The sequence below is a fragment of the Ixodes scapularis genome, unplaced genomic scaffold (assembly GCF_016920785.2).
Source record: "Ixodes scapularis isolate PalLabHiFi unplaced genomic scaffold, ASM1692078v2 PGA_scaffold6__148_contigs__length_123643588, whole genome shotgun sequence".
Lineage (NCBI taxonomy): Eukaryota > Metazoa > Arthropoda > Arachnida > Ixodida > Ixodidae > Ixodes > Ixodes scapularis.
In genome coordinates, this window is record NW_024609881.1 from 9,443,769 (window position 1) to 9,464,722 (window position 20,954).

General features: G+C 47.6%; 1 protein-coding gene across 1 annotated transcript in view; it reads right to left on the reverse strand.

Annotated features, from left to right (window-relative positions):
- Positions 1-20,954, reverse strand: part of LOC8027869 (fatty acid synthase-like) — a 143,835-nt gene that overhangs the window by 97,681 nt on the left and 25,200 nt on the right. The window contains exons 2-3 of the mRNA XM_042294558.1: positions 4,220-4,546; positions 3,694-3,894 (exon numbers count right to left, since the gene is read on the reverse strand). Of these exons, the coding sequence (XP_042150492.1) occupies positions 3,694-3,894; positions 4,220-4,546 (528 nt within the window). The remainder of the gene's footprint in view (positions 1-3,693; positions 3,895-4,219; positions 4,547-20,954) is intronic.

Sequence of the window (20,954 nt, forward strand, 5' to 3'; positions counted from 1 at the left end):
TCCTTTGCCGTCGCGAGATGGCGGCGTCCTCTCCGGCTTTGTCGTCCCGACACGTTCTCAGGGACGGCTTGTCCAGCTGGGAGACTGCTACAATGAGGTTTTGGTGATGCGAGCCGCCGGTCTGAGTCCGCTTTGACTCGATGTTGCTTCACTGGCTGGCTACGAAGGACAAGGCGCCCATTAGCTTTGACGTCGCGAGGTGGGAGTGATTTCCCCTTAAAGTATCGCCCAGATGGGATAGTTCCCGAAGGGGTCCAGCGTTTTTTGTTTTGTAGGAAAGAGAAAGAACAAGTTCCGTGGCTTCCCTGTGATTGGGGGAGGACCCGCTGGAACTGCGGTCGATAGAATTGTGTAATTGTTCTGATTGAACAGGTCCTGTGTCAGCGGGGAGCTTTCTCCACCGCGCTGGCGCGTTGAGTTTGAACAAGCCCGCGCGCGGTGCAAGTTATCTGCCGCGGTCCGTCGGTCCGTGTAACTTTGACGCGAGCGGCAAGCAGTTACTTTGAGCCTTACCGTGCGATGTGGGCACTTTGCGCAAAGGCGCGTTTTTCGTTTTACTACTGCCATGAGCGAACCGAAGAGTCTTGTCACCAAGTTTGCTGTCGTCGTTTCATTATATTTATTTTTATCGATCGTGCTCTTGACTTTGAGCGTTTTTCCTTGAGGCTCCGCCACCACCAACGAGCATCGAAGGGAAAACCCAGCGCGGCAGCTCACGTTTGCCCGGCCCTGACCTACACCTTCTTGGAAGGACCGGGACAAAACAAGCTTACTTTTAGGGAGGTGATCTCTACTGTTGCTTTTGCGTAAATTTTGTTTTCGAGGCATCCGATCTTGCTAACGTTTGTACATTTTTCTTGGGGTATGATTCAGATTTTTTTTTTAACTTTAGCTCGTTCTAGTGCGTAAGTGGCTGTTTCTGCGTTTTCTCCGATCGCTGTTGACCTTTGTAGGGGTCCACGGATTGTCAAACTGTACACTACAGCTTCTTTCCTTGAGCCCACCATCATACTCCACGAAAATTAAAGCTATTTATTATTAGTTTTATTATTAGTATTATTAAGAGGTCCACAACTGAGCGACAACTATATCGAATCTGGTGAAAATGTTTTAAACTCTCGCAAGCTCTCTAATGTCTCCCCCTCTAGGTCTACCTTTATGCTCAGATGTCTCTCTGTATCAACCCTTACCGAAAGTTGGGAACACCGACGGCCGCCATATTTTTCGGGGCATGGCTACCTGCGTGAAGCGTGCGATTGGGTCCGAGCTGACGCCGAGCGCCTGCGGCATCGCTCGTGAAACCAATGCAGGCTCAAAGTCCACGCTCCAAATATAGTCGGATAATCGATCGGATAATCGAAGCAGTAGTTAGTGAAGAACGGTCCATTACGAACACAGCGTAGAGGCAAGAGCTCCCAACCGATCACTGACAAGGTGAAATTTGAGAACGACAGGGAGGATCTTTAGTTATCCCACCACTAATGCGGTTCATGCGGTCGAGTCAATCGGCCAGGGCGAAATAGTGTAGGCGGCGTCAGGATCAGTACACTAAAATATGCCAATTACTAGTTCAATGATTGAAAAACGCATGGTTAAAATTAGAGACTTGCCGAGCGTCACCAAAAACCAGTGTTGTATGCGTTACCGAAAAAAAGTAACTAAATACGTTACTCGTTACTTGCAAATAAAAGTAACGCGTTACCGAGCTACGTTACCTCAAAATAAAAGGAACGCGTTACCGTTACCGTTACTGATAAAAAGTAACGCACGTTACTGTTGCGTTACTTAGTATTCACTAACTATAACATTTGCTGTTTCGACGTCTGATAAGTGCATAAGCTCCACAGCTAAAATATGTCTATGCGGAAACTTAATTACCCTCTCTTTACATGCTTCTTCAGGTTGGAGCTTGAGGACTTGGCACAACTTAAGAGTTTCAGCTGTGGCTGACACAAAAGGCACTTAAAAATTAAATTGTCATCTTTAGTTTCTGTCAGTTCGAAATATTTATTGAGTCCTGGCCAAGGCGATGAAGCTGCGCTTGCCGTAGCCATCCTACAGGTGACGACAACTGCTTGCGAATTGCTTTCGTGGGGGTTTTATCGTCTTCAGCTCTGACAACCGGTGCGCGACCTTGAAGATCCGCGTCCAGCACGGTTCAGGAGAAATCGCCGGGAAGCGTCTTTCTAGCGCAGTAGGATTGCGGGTTCTCTCTCGCACAAAGAATAGCCACTGGGATTCCACGAAGGGTTAGATTAGGATAGTAGAAAAAACTGAACCCTCTCTCCTCGGACGATTAGAAGTGGGCCTCGGAGGACTTCTATCATTGTGCCTGCCACTGCCCGCGACAGCGTTCGTCGAAGCGGGTCGATGTGCGTGGCGTTGGGGTTTCCGCAAAGCAGGAATGTTTGCCTGTCCAAACAGGACACTACAAGAATCGTCAGGCAACAAGACTTCGACGAATCGTTCGGTGCTCTGCTTCCGGGCGTATTGTTATTTTCTTTTTTTGCCGGGGGAAAGTTCCTTCTGTGCCCGGGCCCTCCACGGCGGCCTTGATCTGCTCATCACGTGGGTCCGGGGAGCCACTCACACGCTCTGTTGGCTGTCGGTCAATTGCTCAAGGCCTCCTCCTTTTTTGAAGTCCCGAAAACGGGAAAGAGAATGACACGCAGGTGTCATTCTCTTTCCCAGCGGGAAGCGAAACGCAGGCTTCGACGCAGGAATCTCCCAGATCCACCCGAAGCCGGACCTCCTTGGCCTTCCAGCCGAGGCGACGGCGGTAGCGAGGTCAACGAGCCGCGGGAGAAAACCAGTGGCAGATGGCCTGTGACGTCAAATCTGACGAGCACCGACGTCAAAGAATTGTGAAGGACAGTGGCATTTTTTGACTAAGGAATTTATGACTGGGCACTTAAAAACACAAAAAAATAATTATTTTTTTTTTCAAGTTTTAGGACGTAAAGTAACGTAACGTAATTTCGTTACACGTTACTCAAAATAAGTAACGTAAGTACGTTACCCGTTACTTCTTTCAATAAGTAACGAGTACGTTACTACGTTACCAAAAAAAGTAACGCGTTACCGGTAACGCCGTTACTTGTAACGCGTTACCGCCAACACTGCCAAAAACCAAGTCAGTCAATTTTAGAAAGATTGAGGAGCATAGGGGAGAGGCACGGAGGAGCGCTAAAGTTACCACTCGTGAAGCAGGAGCAGGGCGACCGACGTGATAATCTACACGCTCAGTATTTTCGTCTCTTATCCGCATTTTTTTCACCCTCGCTTCGCGCCTGTTGCACGGGTGGTAACTTTAGTGCACTGCTGCGCTTCCCACGCGTGCCACGTTTTTATAGAAATTGTCAATTTACTTGTTTTCAACTAAATTCTATTTTGTCTATTTTCACTAATACGACATTTGGTTAAATATTTGAGTTATCGTGACAATTATCCACCTGTATTGTGTTCCCCTGGTCGTACCACTCATTTCCACTGACCGCATTAGTGTAGCTTTCACTGCTTTCTAGCGCGACCTTCGACAAGGCTACGGCGCGTATCGCGCATCTCGATCGCGCACGTGCAGCCAGAGCACGTGCATTGGGGGCCGGCTGTTCGAAAGACACGCCGTTCGCCTCCAAAGAGCGGCAGAGGAAGAACGGGCTTCCGAAGGCAAGTCCCGAGAGAAAGTGGTCTCACCGTCGGCGTCGAATGCCTTGCACTTGCCATCTGGTGACAGCGTGCCGAGACGGTAAAAGTTGAGTGCCCTGGCGGGCTTAAGCGCAAGCGCGCAGCCCCCGACCAGGGCCGCCTCGCACTGTCCCGAGCGCAACGCCAGCATGGCCTGGTTGAGCGCTATCATGGCCGACGAACTGCCCGTGTCCACAGTGAAGCATGGCCCTGGGAAATCATGCAGAGAACGCCACCTGTCAAGCCTCCTTCCACGCGGGAGACCGCAAATCTACGGAGTCTCTCTAGACTCGTTGAAGCCGAACGTTAACGGAGCCCGCCGGTTGGACTTCACCACCAACTTTGTGCTTGACGAAAGGCCATAATAGTTAAGCTTTTCGACCTTGAGAAACTTCTATTGGCTCGAAAGGCAGCCGAGGGACCCACCCTCAATCTTGGCGTCCATCCGATAGGGCAATAATTAGCGGGACATTCAAATAAGCCAACTACAGCCGGGGATTCGAGCGTGGTTCCAGTCCATAAGGAAATCGCTCACCGTTGAAGTCGAGGCAGTAGGAGACGCGGTTGGAGAACATGGCCCGGCTGCAGCCAACCAGGGCGTGGCCGTCGATCTTGTCTGTGTCCTCGATGAAGGCCTCGTAGGTCTCGGAATCGCTGCAGCCCATGAAGACGCCTATCTTGCGTCCCCGCAGCGTGCCCGGGTCGTAGCCGGCGTCCACGATCGCCTCGTATGACGTCTCGAGGAGCATTCGCAGCTGCGGGTCCATGACGTGCGCTTGCTTTGTCTGCACGCCAAAGAACTGCGCGTCGAACTGGGACAGGTCCCGGATCTTGCCGGACCGTTCGGGAAGGCCCAGCAGCCCTGCAAGAAGAAAGAAAAAAAATGTATGTTTCTTTCCCAAAGGGCTTCGAAGTGTAGCGCAACCCTCTTCGCGCTGCTCTCTTTTGCGACAGAGGAAGCACTGAGAGGATTATGTATCTGTCACTGGACGCTATGGAGTCACGTGACGCCACAGTGTCATGTGACGTCACAGTGTCATGTGACGTCACTGAAGATACATGCCAGGGACACAAACTTTCTTGAGGCTGGCCCTATAATGCTATGGAACAGCTCGTTATACCAAAAGGGTCAGCGCATTTCTTCTCTCGACGCTCGGTACCTTAAGAGGGAAGAAAGAGCAAGCTTTGCCCGTAGCTGTTTTCGAACGTGTTTTGGCACTCTCCAGGTCAATCACCTGGTTGGTTATATCGTGCGTTATGTTTTAGTTTAATTGTGAATATCCACTTTGTAGGTGATTAGTGAGTTTATAAAGGATCAGCAAAGTAACCGTCCGGATTTTCTGATGATTTTGTGCACAATGCGAACATATGAGCATAGCCCAATGTGAGTACAGCCAAATGTGCCTACAGACAAATATGAACACAAATTAACGTGAGCATAGCCCAGTGCGAGCACAGGCTAATGTGTATATAGGCCAATGCAAGCTAGTCCAACCTAATCATTTATTCTGGAAAAAAACAGCGGCGTATCATCGCCCTTTCCACGCACTATGGCACTCCTATGAGCGGCCCGGGAAGAAGTGTTCATAATTAGGAGCTATTCATGTTTTTTTTTTTTGCGTCTGGGGGTTTCAGAAGGCAAAGAATGCAAGACGATAGCAAAACGGGGTACGCTGTGATATGTTCGCTATGTTTCTTTCGTGTTCAAACTCGGAGTGGCAAGACAGAAGGAATGGAGCCACTTCCGAAGTGTACGCAAAGTTTACATTCGAATGGCTCCACAATCTTCCGAATCTGTCTGATTGACCTAATATTCTCCATGTCACCAAAAGCTAAACATTTCTTCCTCAAAGTGGGCGATAATTAAAAATGAGGACACGCTCCTCTTTCCGCAACCTAAAGCAGACACTAGGCCGGGTGTGCCGTCAGATGGCATTTTCAAAAAATAATCGTCGTATTACGTCTTATACACCCAAAGATTTACGGTTTGCCAACATATAATGATCAAGGAGACAATAAAGACAACCAATACTGATGTTCTAAATGTCCACGAAATTAGCGGTTTGTATTGGACAAATGCCCGAGGATGCCCCGGCCGTCCTCGCACCTCTTCCCCAACAGAACATAGTGCCCTTGTTTTTTGATTGCTTAGAGTGTACTAGGACGTCTTGCCATATAGAACTGGTCTTTTTTATTGACTAATTGCCAACAAATAGTATGCCATCATGAACAAGCTTCTACAGAAGCACGTGAATCTGCCCGTGGAGCAGGGTCGGCAAGGGGCCTTGTGGAACTTTCCGGAAACGTGTATTGCCCCAAAAGAAACGAGGTCGCCGGGCCTCCGCGCAGGCGCGGTGTGATACACGCAAACGCAGAGTGCTTGCGTTCGATGGTATACGCCATACTAAAACTCACTATTATGCGGCATGGTTAGAACAAAAAAAGTATGAAAAGTGCCCATCAATTAGCGCCTGGAGAAGCCGGCCATCGTGGCGTATCGGTGACATCGCTGTGGAGCGAAAGCAGGCGCGACGAATCTGCACCCTAAGAAAAAATTTGGCCTCAAGCAACGTTACTAAAACACTCAGTTGGGAAACTCGCCGTCGAAACCTGGGCCGCTTGCGTCCACCGAGACCGAGCTAAATACGACAACAGCGCCACTCTTTATCATTTGTCTGTACTGTGGTCACCTTGAGCTTTTAGAAAGCATGTTTTTGCGTAAAAACAAACGCAAAAGACTCTTTTTGTATGAAATTTATTGGAGTTTAGTACAAAAAGAGGGTCGCGTTATGTTTTTAAAATCTTTAGTTTGCAGGATTTTGCGGCACAATTAATATTGTTTTTATACAACCATGCCTTAGCGGTCCTTTGAGGTAGCGCGTCCCGACCTAGGCGCATTTTAACTTCGGTCGTTAGACGCGGCGCGCCCGCCGGGGAGGTAGGGGTGGCACCCCTGTAACCTCTTCCGCTGTATCTGTTCTTAAAGCCAAAATAGAATTCACGTGCAGTTCCTCGAGCGGGCGCTGCGGGAGAAATGGTGGCGTTGTGTTCGTCATTAACTCGGTGCTCGGAGACAGATTGGGGCCACTTTTTCAAAGCTGTCTCTATGGGAGTTTCCCAACTGAGTGTTTTAGTAACGTTGTTCTCAAGGGACTAACGGCAGCATTTGGTCCTCTGAACTCCCAGTTGCTCCCCGAAAGGACCATCTCGCTCAAGCTAGGGACTAACTGCGCTCGACTGGGACCAACCGATAGGCGTGCGCGAGCAAAAGCATCCATTAGTCCCCCTCAGAGAGGGTGCATCTGTATGATTTAGTCCCCGAAGGCAAACGGATTGTTCGCCAGGAGGACGGATGCTATTTCGCTTGTCTTGGGGATCGTAAGACTCAACCCAGCACGGCTAAAGGTTTTGACAAAACTCGGACGAAACTGGCGAATTCGTTTAATGTGCCACGAACGTTAAGACATTACATGGTAGAGCTTCACACGTTGTGTGAATGCGAGTGAACGAATGTGTTGACTCGACTTCACCGAACTATCTCGTCAAAAATGATCTGTTGACATTCCACAAGTTCCATTTTCGTATTAGCCTTCGCGCAAAAAATTTGCATTTATCCAAACGCAACACCTCCAAATACTAACACTTTTTTTCTTTTTAAAATTAAACTTAACAGTTCCTAGAAGCCACGCTTTTAACTCCGGAGTCTCGCAGTCAGAATAAATGGTCACTTCAATCGCTAAAACTGAGCATTCCCACCGGCAACATAAGCAGTCGCGCAATGCGTCTAGATCGCATCGCAAAAAAAAAAAAAAATTAGATGGTCACACCGGCGTGTGCGATAAGCGAGTCCAACGCCTTCGTTGGCGAGTGGTTTCTCGAAAACTCTCGCTGCGAACACCGTTGATTGGCTCAGCCGCTCCGCGACTAGATCGCATCGCAAAAAAGTCGGGTCGAGAAGCGACTGCTCAAATCGCGTCGCTTTTTGCCCGCGATGGTCGCTTTTGCGATGGAAGTTATCGCGCGACTAGATCGCATCGCCGGTGGGAACGCGTTTCCGTCTCTGCGTGACAAACCTTTCTGGGTAGTCCAATGTCGACCTCAAAATCCGCAACGACACACTTGATGTACTTGATGCACGGCACGTTCCACTTAAAGAGCACATTCAGGGGCAGTAACCAGACGCCTTCATGCCATCGTCGTCGCTGTTTCCAAAACAATCCAGATAAACAACGAAGAACGAACCACGTCCGGAACGTCACACCTGGCATCACCCTACTAATACAAAACAAATGCAAACTAAAAAAAAAAAAAAGCCACTCGAGAAAGCTGAAAATGCTCAAGAGAGAGAGAGAGAGAAAAGAAAGAAAAAAAAAGTGTTTGCTTGTACGTCACTCGACCGTCGTGTTGAAAGTGGCGACCTTCTCCCGTCCTTGGAGCTCTTCGGTGTCTTTGTGTCGTGTGTAGTGGGAGCGGGAAAAGAGATTAACTTATGCGCGCACTGCCCCCTCCCCCCAATCCCCTACCCCGCATTCTTTGCTCCTTGTTCACGCGGGGGGTTGGGCGTTGGTTGGGCAGATGGGGTCCGTCGGGAAAATGGGAAGTGTCTTTGTTTGAAAAGAACCTGTTTTTAGTAACTTGAAAGTCGAAATACAGCCTTCGTCGGTGGCTGGTCGCCTTGTGTCGTCTCCGATCATGGCGGAATCCGGTTTGGATTCGCGGTACTGAAGGACTGCACTTGATCTGTTCTGAAGTCACAAGTCAAGGGAACTCGATTAAGGTATGTCGAAGTGCTTCTGTTTATGGTGTATTTATTAACTGCGGCTTGAGAAAGTGTTTTATTTTGAGCGCGTTCTCTAGCTTGCAAAGCGCGCGCCATGTTCTATTCTTTTTGGCACCATGGTTGCTGATTTTGTTATGCAGCACAGGGACCTCATATTCAATCGTATCGAGCGAAACGCCATTTCTACCTATGGCTTATTTTTTTTGTGTGTTTGTTTTGCAGACGCTGGCAGGATCGCTTGACCATGAACGCCTGTCCACAGATGCAGGGGAGCGCTACGGGCATAGCGCTGACCTTGAGCTAAGCGCGTGCTGATGGGATCGGTCACCAACTTTGTATCGCACCGACAAAACTCTTGCTCATGGCAGACGAAAAGTACCTCATGACACGTGAGCAGCGCTACATCAGCGCTTCGCTGCGTGTGAGAACCGGCATTAGTGGAGACATTTATTCGATTGTACACTAGACTTTCGCGTTGATGGCGGGAGATCGTGCCGTCACTTTGAAGCACAGTTTGAGCACGCACGCGCTGAGTTTGTAATTCGCAGCGAACGGTCTACTAAAGTCTAATATTGTGCTGGTCTGTTGTCCACAGATCGCATGTTGGATGCGAACCATTGTATCAGTTATGCAGCCTATTTGTTAATTTATTATGCGTGTGTTATAACTTATATCTCATATATTTGTCAAGCGATTGGGTATTTACGCTGCCCTGTTACTACACACTTTGCTTTTTTACACCCTTTAAGGGTGCTACAGCACCCTTTAGGGGTGCTGCAAGGGGTTTGCACCCTTCACTTAGCCGTCCAGCACCCTTTTTTTCGTAGGGTTAGCACCCCTCATGACGAGCGCGAGGGTGCTTGGGCGCGAGCACCCTTCCGATACATTGTGAGGGGTGCTGAGTGCTGGAAGGGTATTGGAAGGGTGCTCAATTATTCGGACAAGAGTGAAGATCTTTATTTTTAACAGAATAACTTGGAAAAAAGGGAAGCGATAGATATCTGTATGTCGTCTTCAGTGTATATAAGTGGGGTCAGCGTACATCAGATGAATTGATAAACGCCACAGTATATTTTTTATTTAGTTTATTTTTATTTTATTTTATTTTTATTTATGACTAATTAACCAAAATTTGATATTTTTTATTAGTTTAATGGCCGATATTGCAATTGCAGCTTCAAATGAAGCCATTCTTAAAGTCTAATTCATTTGAAACAATGCGTGAAAATGCAACAAGTTTTGAAATAGCCATCGTCCTTTCCATCACAATTCAAAAACTGGAGCGTCTGATGTTGTGCTGATATACGTATGTGACGTAGTCGTTTTCTGTCTAACCGTCATCCCCTAGTGAAAAAGGGCGGAATAAAAGTATACTCGACATACACTTGTAGTGCACTGTATGGCAGGGAGTGTAATAGAATATTACAAAAAGTAGAGTAGTAGTATGTGGCATGCGGGAGCCGTTCCATGATCCAAGTATAATTGCCAAGTATGTTTAGATTGTGTAACTACTAGCCTACTCGAAGTACGCTCTAAGCATAATTAAGTGTAATTTAGGCGCGCCATTAGTATTATTTAGGATTATAGAAGTGGTTTATAGAACTGCTGAAATGGCGACAATCAAGGCGTCGGACTCCTCGAGGTACGTTCAAAGCGCGATATTTAGAAGGGCCACGGATGTTCGCCCCATTCGCGGAAGTGGCCGATTGGCATCTGTCTCAAATTACAACCAGCAAAAATAAAGCTCAATCAATCAATCAACTAGTGTTTACCGCAGAGTTAAGGAAGAAACACTGGACTTCACGTTGGCATATTACAACAATAACAATAATAATAAAATCATTTAGTGTTTTTTACAGTGTCCAGGGACATCCAATTGGCTTTCTCGCTGGAGTAGTTCAATAGAACGCATAAACAGATATGCTTGCGCGCGCGCAGACACGCACATACACGCGCGCACGCAAGCATGCACACGCGAAAACGCACGCAGACGCAGATGCACGCATAAACAACCACACGGACGTATCCACACGCGCATACGAACAGGGCGCCTACACGCACGCACGCACGGAAACGAATACGACGAACGAAACGTGCTTGAGCTATAGTTTCGGTTTCGTATTGAAAAAGAAAACCTAAAGTTTAGATAACATCTAAGATAGACTAAATTTTTGTCAACTTTCTACAACATTATAGTGACACTATTAGTAGTAATATAATACTAATTTGCTTAGTTTTGTTTTCAAAAACAAAAAAGGAAGAGCCTTTTGAAGACTGCGCAAGGACCCTCGCTATTGAAATCAGCTACCGTTGGCCCAACGAGGTAGAGGGGCTTAGAGTGATAAACCGGAAGTTCGGAAGTGGCACCCCCCCGGTTGCCGCCATATTTTACGCAAATGTGACCACTCGTCACGTGACCTCCCAAAAGCGGTGACGTCACAGGTAAGATGGCAGCGCCCAGAGCTGGCGGATGCGAGTTTGTTCGGTGCGCGGTAGCCCTGATGTGCAGCTGCTTTCCGACGACTTCGGGCTTCTTCGTGCTCGCTGACGCAGGTATAATGTGAAAATATGAAGGAATGAGACTTTATACCGTTTTTTCGCAAGATCGCTCTGGATCATTTGGATATTAACGCCTGTGAGACAGCATCAGCTCTGCATCGCCGTACCGGTGCTCGGATTCCGGGATGAGTCCGAGGACCGATAGAACTTTGACTGCTTTTAACATGAAATTTTCGCATTCTCTTAGCTTTGTTTCAACGTTGAAATATCTGAGAATCTACGCGAAATGTATACGTCGCGTTAGGGCCTAAGGGAAGTTGTTTCAGCCCTCCGTCACCGAACAACCATAGCAACTTTTAGCGAGGAAGCTCCTGCGATTCTTTTGTGCTAATCCACGATTCTACATTCGATCGCTTTTCTTCCTTTTTTGTGTGTGTGTGTGTGTGAGTGCGAAGTGCACCCTTATTTTCAGCTACGAGGATGGCGTTTTATTGAGTATGGGGAAGAATAAATCGTTGCAGCCACCTGCTTCAAAGCTATTCGACTTGCTATAAGAACAACTGTTTTGGTGCATGCATAGATTAACTGCGCATTTTTTTCTGTTTAGTAGGATTTATTGCAGCTATACTCTTTTCCATCAAGAGTGCATTGTATTAGACGGTCAATTATTTAATTGTTCTAATTACCTGGATAAGATGATTCATATTTGTGTTCATCCCTTGCCTGGAGAGCAGTCTTGTTGAAAAATGTTGACTACCATTCCTTTCGGTCTCTTCAATATACTCTTTTTAAAAGTGTGGGCTGTCTATACTTCGCATCATCGTAACTTGGAAAAGGCCAACCGCCACAGCCCCCTCGAGCCAATCAGAGAGACAGAGCGAAGGTGTGTGACAAATCCGTGCAGACGAGCACTCTGGTGATATGTTGTCATGTGCCTCTCTCCAATGTGTGTATTGACTCACCGAGACCGTAGCCTTTGCCGTCTGCCAAATTCTGATGAAACCAATTACAGTAGCTACTACTGTAATTACCCCAGGCTTTCAGACTTTGGGCATTTGTTCGACAAGAATGTTATGTCCGCCATCCCTGTGAATTCGGCTCAGCACCTACTGGACTCGAATGCTGCATTAGCGTTCGACGTGAACTGGGGCCCATTCGTGTGCTTTACGCCGAAAAAAAATGGTGACAGTTCTGTTGCTTGATAAGGTTCTGCAAAGGGTCTATTTTGTCATACATATAGGAAGTGTCATGCTATATAACAATGCATCAACACATATTATTAAACTATATGCTCAGAAGTGTGTTTGTTTTTCCAATTAACAAGTTACAGCAGTGTGCTTTAATGCTATTATCATGTGTGTAGTTTTAAGTATCCTCTCTGCAATGCCTACGAAGGCCCCTGGAAGGAATAAATTAATAACATTTTCACATCACTGGAGTTGGTTTTCGGATGCACCACATGTTCAGGAAAGATTGAACGAGTGCAGCCCCTTGCAAGAAGTCTGCCAGTCTGGTATGACCCCTTAATTAATATTGAAGGGTCAGAGATGGGAGTGTCCTCGTAAGGTCCAGAGCGTGCAGTGAGCAGAATTTTTGGTGTATAGACTCTCAAGGCGTGAAGGCAAGCGGAAATATGTTTATCTGGTTAGTGTATCAAATATGTTTATTTCCACTTGATTACATAATTATTGATTCTTAGTAAATAGTTCCATAACGAGTTCTTTCTGTGACAGTCTCGAGTCAGGCGTTCAGTCGTAGTACCTGTAGACCTTCTTGTCGGATGACGCTCCTGGCACGTCGGTGTTCAGTTTGGTCGAGTGGCAACTTTGACCGACTGATGCTGTCTTGTAATCGTACGTCATGTGTGGTTACTGACATCTGATGCACTGAAGCTGCAGGGCTGTCTTCTAATCTGAAAATTTACCTGGTAGTTTTCGGCATCAATGCAGCAAGCTCGGGCATGTATTGCTTACGTGGCTGTGCCTTTTGCTGTACCGTTGACTTTATAGCTGGCAACAATTTTTGTTTGCTATTCAAGTCTGGTGATGCTTGCAGTTCACTTCTGAGAGCAACCAACCATTCTATTCCTTCAAGTCACTCAGGGGCATTCTCCCTCAAAGTTGGAAATTGTGTGCTTCGTGGAGTGGACACAGAAAATTGGTGTCAGCAAATTTTTAGGTATTGTCCTTGGACGACAACTGACACCAAATCCACTGTCACTGCATCGCCGCTCACCTGCTTAGTCGTGCTTGACTCTTGTTGAGGTGATGGACATGAGGAGCTTCGGGGTAATCAGGGATTCAGAATCTTCGATTCAGCACCTTCGGCATCAGAGACAAAGGTTGCCGAAGGTAATCCTTAATCTCCCGTGGTCGCTCCTCGAGACGTAATCGAGGGTCGTTTGGCACGAACTCTCGCAGACCAATTCATTGGTACAAGCTGCTTTGGTAGACATGGTCGGCTTCATGCAGTGGTAGCAAAGTGGTTTTCGGTCGCACATTCGCATCACCTACGCTTTCCTCGGTGTACTTTGTTGAGCACAGACCTACACACGATGTCGGGAATGCTTCGACGTTAGAGTGTCTCATTGAATATTCATTGAATACTAAGGGGCAGCCGGTGGCGGTCGTCGTGCCACTGTGGCGTAAGTTGCCCTTGGTTTGTCAGATGCCGCTTCGCTCGCAGAAGTCTCGGTTGAAATACCTGTCAAACTTGTTCCGAAACAATCTCGGCAATCAAAATAAAAGCCGCGCAACTGATGGCAGGAAGTAGCTTCCTGATCTCCTCCCAGACAATGTCGTGGATGCCTGGGAGGCTGGCGTCGAAGTAGTAGCTGGACAACTCGAGTGTCGAGACGCGGGAAGTTGTTCATAGTGGCAGGCTGGGGCATGCAGTGCACATTCCACGTTGGAAGCCTCGGTGATATGAACACTTCGACTGTTGTTGGGGTTGCAGACAAGGCTGCCGAAGGTGTTGTCCCTCACGTGAGGGGCATGGGATTCTTAGGTTCTTGTCTTCTGTAGCATCAAGGTCGGCGTGGGCGTTCGATCAAGCGCAAAACATCCTCCACGAGTGCGGTGGCGCTCTCGTTGGGGCAGTGTCCTGGACAGAATCAAGAATGCGGCTCTCTCTCGTTGATGTTGGCTGACGAATGCGCGCTTCAGCTCGATCTTGCAAACTTCCCATGACGTTAAGGAGGATCCATGGTTCTCAGACCAGCGCCGGCAGTTTCTTCCACGAGAAGTATAGGTTCTGCAGGAGCTGGTTGTCTGTAAACCCAATGTGGCGGACGACACTCTCATATTGTTCAATCCAGTCCTTGAGGTCTTCATACAGCTTGCTTGAAAAAGCGTCGGAGTGTGACTTGCGACGGGCATGCAAACAATGTTGGAAGGGGACACGGTTTGCTGCTACAGGTTTGTCATTGTTGGCTTAGTCAGCTTCAGATTTTCTGACAGGAGACCGAACTCCGGTGGTTTTTCCTGGTAGCAGCAACTGGCTCGGATTTCAGGTGCTTCGTGGTGTATTTCCGAGGTTACTCGGTCGTCTTGCGGTTGTTCTGCCAGGCTCGGGTCAGGACTTTGCTTACGGCTCGACAGGGGTATAAGACGCAGGATAGTCCGCCAGCCGTGTCCCATTATCGGGTAACTCGGCTGAAGAGCCGCCGGGTTCACACAGAGTGAAGGGCTATGGGTAAAGTGCCCAGCACCTCCACCTGAACATACGATTACAGCTGAGCATGACCTGCAGTGTCCCAGAATAGTGAATATTGATAGAAGATAGGACTGGAACAAGGATCCGTGACAGTATAACAAAACTCGCAGAGGGGAATCTATCCTGACCACTAAAGAAGCTGCATTGCTTTAGTGGCATTCTGTCCGAATAAATCCTCTCCTTCGGGGTTTGTCGACTGCCGTGGACAAACTGAACTGAAATGGATGTGGGACCACTTTTCTGGTAATGAGCCACTGCAGACTGTTGCCACAAAGCGGCGTGAGCTGGGTACGTAACACGCTCGATGAAATGTCCGGACAGCTTGCAATTCGCGTAACGAGTGTGGATGAAACGTTTGTGTTGACGAAACGTGCGACAGACCAGCGGGATCAATACCAACTGCAACACCTGTGCTCCGTGAAAGTGCACGTCTACGCCGGAACAATTTCGGAAGCAGCACAGCATCCCCTAAAGCATGGCACAGGAACTACCAGCTTGAAGGCAGCTCTTCGGTGCGCCGCACTCCTGTGCTCCGTGAAAGTGCACTTCTACGCCGGAACATTTTGTAAGCAGCACAGCACCATTCAGCACGGCACGGGAACTACCAGCTTCAAGGCAGCCTTCCGGTGCGCCGCACAACCGAAGTGAGCCCTCGGTCATTTGATCGAAGCTGCACCGCGATTGCACACCGCCAAGCACGACTCACGCAATTTCCGTCGCTAAACTGTGTATCCAAATATATTGCACACGCTTCACTGCAAACCTCGAAGATTCCGATGGTCAACGAGAGCACAGAAACGTCGCCTTAAATTTTATCCTAGCGGTATCCGAATCAATCCGAGGTCCGAGCAACGTAGGTCAGATTGTCTCTTCCGTGGCAATATCCCGGTCGGTCACCAGCGAAATGCACACCGTTCCTCCGTATTTTCACGTTATACCTACGTCAGACACCACGCTGAACTCTGAACTCGCTTTCGACCGGCCTCAGGCCCTCATATGACGGCTTCCGCGTGTGAAATCAACTCGCCGAGGCGAACGACAATCAACAAAGCATCCGACAAGCTCCGGCCCAGCTGGGGCCAGCCGCTGCATGGGCGCTGCCAGCTTTCCTGTGAGGTCAAGTATTTGGTTTGGTCATGTGACGTGTAGTCAAATTTGCGTACAATGGCAGCCGCCTTATGGGGGTCACTTTCGAGTGCAGACCGGAACCCCGGTTTATCGCTCTAAGCCCCTCTACCTCGTTGGTTACGTCACGGCGCGGTGGTGGCGCGTCGGTCGCACTTCCGTCTGGGGCTGTGGGCAGAGGTCCCTATGCCAGACGTGTATTCCTGCGTTGTTTTGAAAGTAAACAGACAAAAACCTGCCTTCTCGTCACCACGCCGCGACTGGGGCCGAACCATAGTGTCGAGAAAGGTTTGAAGGTCAGTTTTCACGTGCTCGCTTCTTCCGAGAATCTTGATATGTGCCGTGAAAAGGGAAAAGCAGACACCGTCGGACAACGATTGCTTGGGTGGGAAGCACCTTGGGTTGAATTCACGGATACTTGTGGTCATCAGATTTATTTGTCTTCTTTCAACATGAATTCGAGAAAACCGTCAAGTTGTGCGGACCACCTGTGGACTACGTTCAGTGCGCCTTCAAGTTCAAACGGCCGCCTGATCGTTCGAACTGTCGTCTGCTCTTTCAAACGTTTCTGCTTGACGTCTGCTCTCTTAAACGACGCCGGCCCGTAGACCAATTGTTGGCCCGGTGCTTGTGATAAGAAGTAAGTGCAGGCCTTAAAATACTTAAATTCGAAGGTTGGTAAGCAGGCTCGATGAAAACAGTAGATACAAAAAGATGTTGATCATTGTTACCAGTGGCCATCACCGACTTGTTATCCCTAATTCACTTGGTCCGATTCTGCGTGCGACTTTGAGTATCGACGTCGACTATCTCAGCTACGGTTCACGCTTTTGCAGCCCGAGTGGCGTCGCGACTGAAAATTGCGAGCGAAATTGCATCATGCGAATCAGGCTTTAGCGTACATACTGCGGCGTCCACGCGGAATGAATCTCCGCATGTCACATTATTCACGCGATGTTTTGCGGTGTAACGAGCCTTGGTAATTTCGCTGACGCCACTCAAGGTAGTCAGACAAAGCCAGGAAGACGTAGAATTAACAATTCGAACGCAAAGAAGGGCAGGGGGACTCACAGCGACGCCGACAACATCGCATTTCAATGGCTTGTTTATGGGCGACGACGAGCTTCTTGCCCACACCCCCATCGCGCAATGGCGCGCCGGTGGCGTCCGCTGGGTGCGCTCCGGTTTGTTTGTAAACATAGAGTAGCGCAGAGCCGTATATTGGGAGAGTTTGGCCAATGGGCGGAGCAAAGGCCACCGCCAGCGCCGAATACTCCCCCCGTGGTTAGGGCATAAACTAAATGTGCGACACAGCGTCGACCAAACAGCAGACCGCGACGTCACAATATTGGAAACGACATTTAAAGCATGAAATAGAAGCGTTCAATCTCGGCGTCTCGGTGACAGTTTGCTCTGGGCCCACTTGCTAGAACAGCGTCTCAGCTGAGACCGGCTGAAAGAAAACAGTGCAAAGGGTGGGACGCACTAGCATCTTGATTGAGTCCCGCTCGGCTCGTGCGCTGGCTTTGGCAGTGCTTTCTTTCCCCCAGACTCAGCTGAGACGCTGTTTCTACACTCTCAGAAAAAAAGGAGCCAAATGAGCAAAAAAGGGTTCTTTTCGCTAAACAAGAACCGATTTCGGGGAAGATCCTTTAGAAGCGTGCTTTCTCAACCAAAAACACCCCTCGCAAAATAAAAAAAGAAATGCAGAGCTAGTTTCCGGCCTGGAGAGAGCGAAAAGGGTTCTTGTTGCAGCCAGGAAAGAGATAAAGCGATTTGGAAAAAGGAGGTCACTTAAGTCTTCTACCGGATAGAGGGACACAATGACCAGGCTCGAAAGGCTTTGCACGCGAGAAATTGGGTGCGCCATTCTGTGGAAACAAAGCTGCCCGTGCGAGCTGTCAAGTCCTTGAAAGCTTAGAGAGGTGGAATGTCGTAGTTATTTACCAAGTCGCGTTGTGTTATTTACCAAACCGAGATAATCTTCGCCTCGGACCACAGATGAAACAGGCTTCGATGCCTTTGACTCCCGGGCCACCTGCTTCAGCGGTTTGAACACTGGCGTTCGTTTGCAAGCGTAACTGCTCGCCGTGTTTTATTTAGTAAGAAATGTTAGTATAAAGCTACTCTTAGGTACTCATTTGTATAAACCAAACGGGTCATTGAATTAAAGTTTATTTGAAGAAATCTGTACCTCCGGAAATCGATTGTGTAGTTTATTTCCCCCCAACCCCCAAAAAATGCATACAAATTTTCAAAGGTGCAAGACTTCGATGAATGAGCAACACACACAAAAAAGTGCATGTTGCGATGAATGAGTGATACGGTGATTAAGCGGCGTCGTGTTTTTTTAGTAACAAAAGCTATTTTTTAACGAGAATTGAGACCTGTCTATTTTTTCTGTTACTTCTGCTCTTCAAAAAAAAACCCAGTCTCAGGGTAAACGACGAAATGGTATTTTTTAACTTGCTTTCGTGTTTAAACAATATACGCATAACTGCGCGTATGAATGAAAAGAAAATAGAACAGAGGAACGTTTTTTGTTTTTTTGTTTTAGTATAGAATGCAGTTGTCCTAGCTTGTGGTCATGAGTCATGACACCACCCGTCTCCCAATACGGCGCCTCTGATTGGGGAATTGTAGTAGACCGTTTCCGCAGCCCGCTAAGTACCCGGATAGCGCTCCGTAATCCGCCACAAGACCTTGAACTATGCAGACAAGGCTGGGGGCGCGCATGCGCAGCTGCGTCGTTTTCTTCGGGGATACCGTAGCGGAGGAGAAAAACGGTCTACTACAATTCCCTATTGTTTCGCGGCACGCGTCAAGCCGCAAAAATAGAGTTGGGACCCATCCGCGAGGGGCATCAAAAATCCTGCTGCGCGGAAGGTTCAAGTGATGTGTTGCAGTTATCTTTATCTTCAAAAATAAATCAGTCTGTAAATGGTGGTTTTTCGATTTCAAGGAGCAGTTATGTCTAGAAGGATACCCCGAAATAATCCCATAGGCATATTCTATAAGTGCGTTTTGAGTGAAGCGAAACTAAACTTCGATATGTTGTGCGTTCAAATTTATGTGCAGTGCAAGAAATTAGTGCTCCATCCGCCGTTGATCCCCGCTCGCTACTTTGAGGTCGCCCACCAAGAGTTAGGAGAATGGTATGGCATGAGAAAAAAAAAAAACAACACAGAAACGTGGTCGTTGCTGTTCTCGTAGTTTTCGCGAGCAATATGGCATGATAGGATGCAGAACAAATGGCCTCGGACGAAATGGTCCTGGACGAAACGGCCCCGGACAAAATGGTCAAAAGTGCAATCCCGGAGAGAATGGTCCCAAGTGATTTTTAGACACTCATCTTTTAATAAGGTGCTACTCTGAAGTTCTGTTAAGTATATTCAATGCTCTTATAATGCAACTTTTGTAGAGACTATAAAAAAAAAAAAAGAAGCTCAATATAGACGCGACAATGTTGGAGAAACACACACAGGGCAGGCACCTGTCTCATGTGTGTTTTTCTTCGACTTTGTACCGTTTATTTTGCACTCTTTTTCATTATGCCGATCAACCAACTAACCCAACAATCTATTTTACTGCTTGATACAACTCTTTCCGATCTCCCGCTCGAAGCTTTAAATTGATGCGGTACAGTTACATTTTGTGAGCTTAATGTTTTACTTTAAAGGAGTTCCCTCTTGTAGCTCTGTTGAACAGAGCTACAAGAAGACGTTTTGAGTGAAGCCAAACGTAGCACACATTTACAACTAGTTTCTTTCTAGTTTCTTTGTGTAATGAAATGTTTATTTCACAAAAAAATGTATTGCATTATACGAATATTTATCTTTTTATATGTTGGGATTGTACCAATTAAAGCTAATAAAAATAAGGAGCAAGAAAAAATACGAAAAAAATTTATTTGAACCATTTTGTCCCAGTTTACTATTCGAACAATTTTGTCCGGGGCCATTTTTCCGGTTTTTGGGCTGGTTCTATGTTTTCGATTCCCATTTCTAGTGTAAAAGGGATAAGCGCCGCCTGCACGCCCAGCATTTGCGTGACGTGGCGCTTAACTGAGCTAATATTTGTTCAGAAATGGCAATCGACGGTTCGGAGGTGGCTCCGATTGGAAGAAAAATTCTTTGTCAACGACATCAATTCGCTCTCTCTCTGATTGATTTATTATCACTTCTCCTTCGAGTTCCAAAATAGGCTCGATTATCATTCAATCTTGTTTCCAGGCCCTCTATTTTGATAAATTCCTATCAAAAACACGTCACTGACCGGACACTGAATCATCGAATCTAGGTGCGTTGTCGTACTGCCGGCACAAAAGTCGCTCAGCCACCAAATAGGCCAACACGCGTTGCTCAACACAGTGTGTTGATTGTTTCCGTTGCCGGAAGGTGTCACGCCGAATCGAGAATTTCGCTCTTGTTTATTTTGTGTTTATTTTTGGCAAGAGAGTGAACTGCCAACAATTTTACCGGCGGCTGACGGACATGCTTGGTGACGTGATCGCCGTGTTTCCTGGCAGACAAGGACGGAAAAGCGATGACATCTGCATATTATCTTCGCCAGCGAACCATGGTTCAGGCAGCTCAACGGCACACCAGAAGATAAGCCGTAATGTGTTCAAAAGCGACGTTTCGGGGGCTAATCTGCTCACCACTAGGCTGACAGTTCGTTGGGAACGTCATGCTCGTTTGACCAGTGAACCTTCTGCCTTGCACCATGTGATCACAACCGCAGAGAAAGGTGTCAGGTGATAAAAACCAGGCGACTAATTGGTCCGGCAAGCACGTAGCTTCCACCGCGCTGTCAGCTTAGCGGTGAACAGGAATGGGTCGCTGAAGGTCACTAGAGCCAACAGGATCTAGTTTCGTTGCTCGAGGGAGTGCCACACTCGCTCGTACGAGTGGCGGATCGGAACAATGTTTGACCTCCTCTCCCTTTGGGTTTGAAGCTCTAGAAGGAAGTACCTTCCTCCCTTTCCTTCTTAGCCATCACTTGCAACATGTCAGCGGACGTGAGCAGATGGACGATTGGAGACGTCTGCTGGTGGCTTTTTGAAAACGAACTGCAATCGGCCTGTTCATCATTTCAAGGTAAAACTTCTTCTAATCAGGCAATATTTATAATTTATCTTGAAAATTGCTAT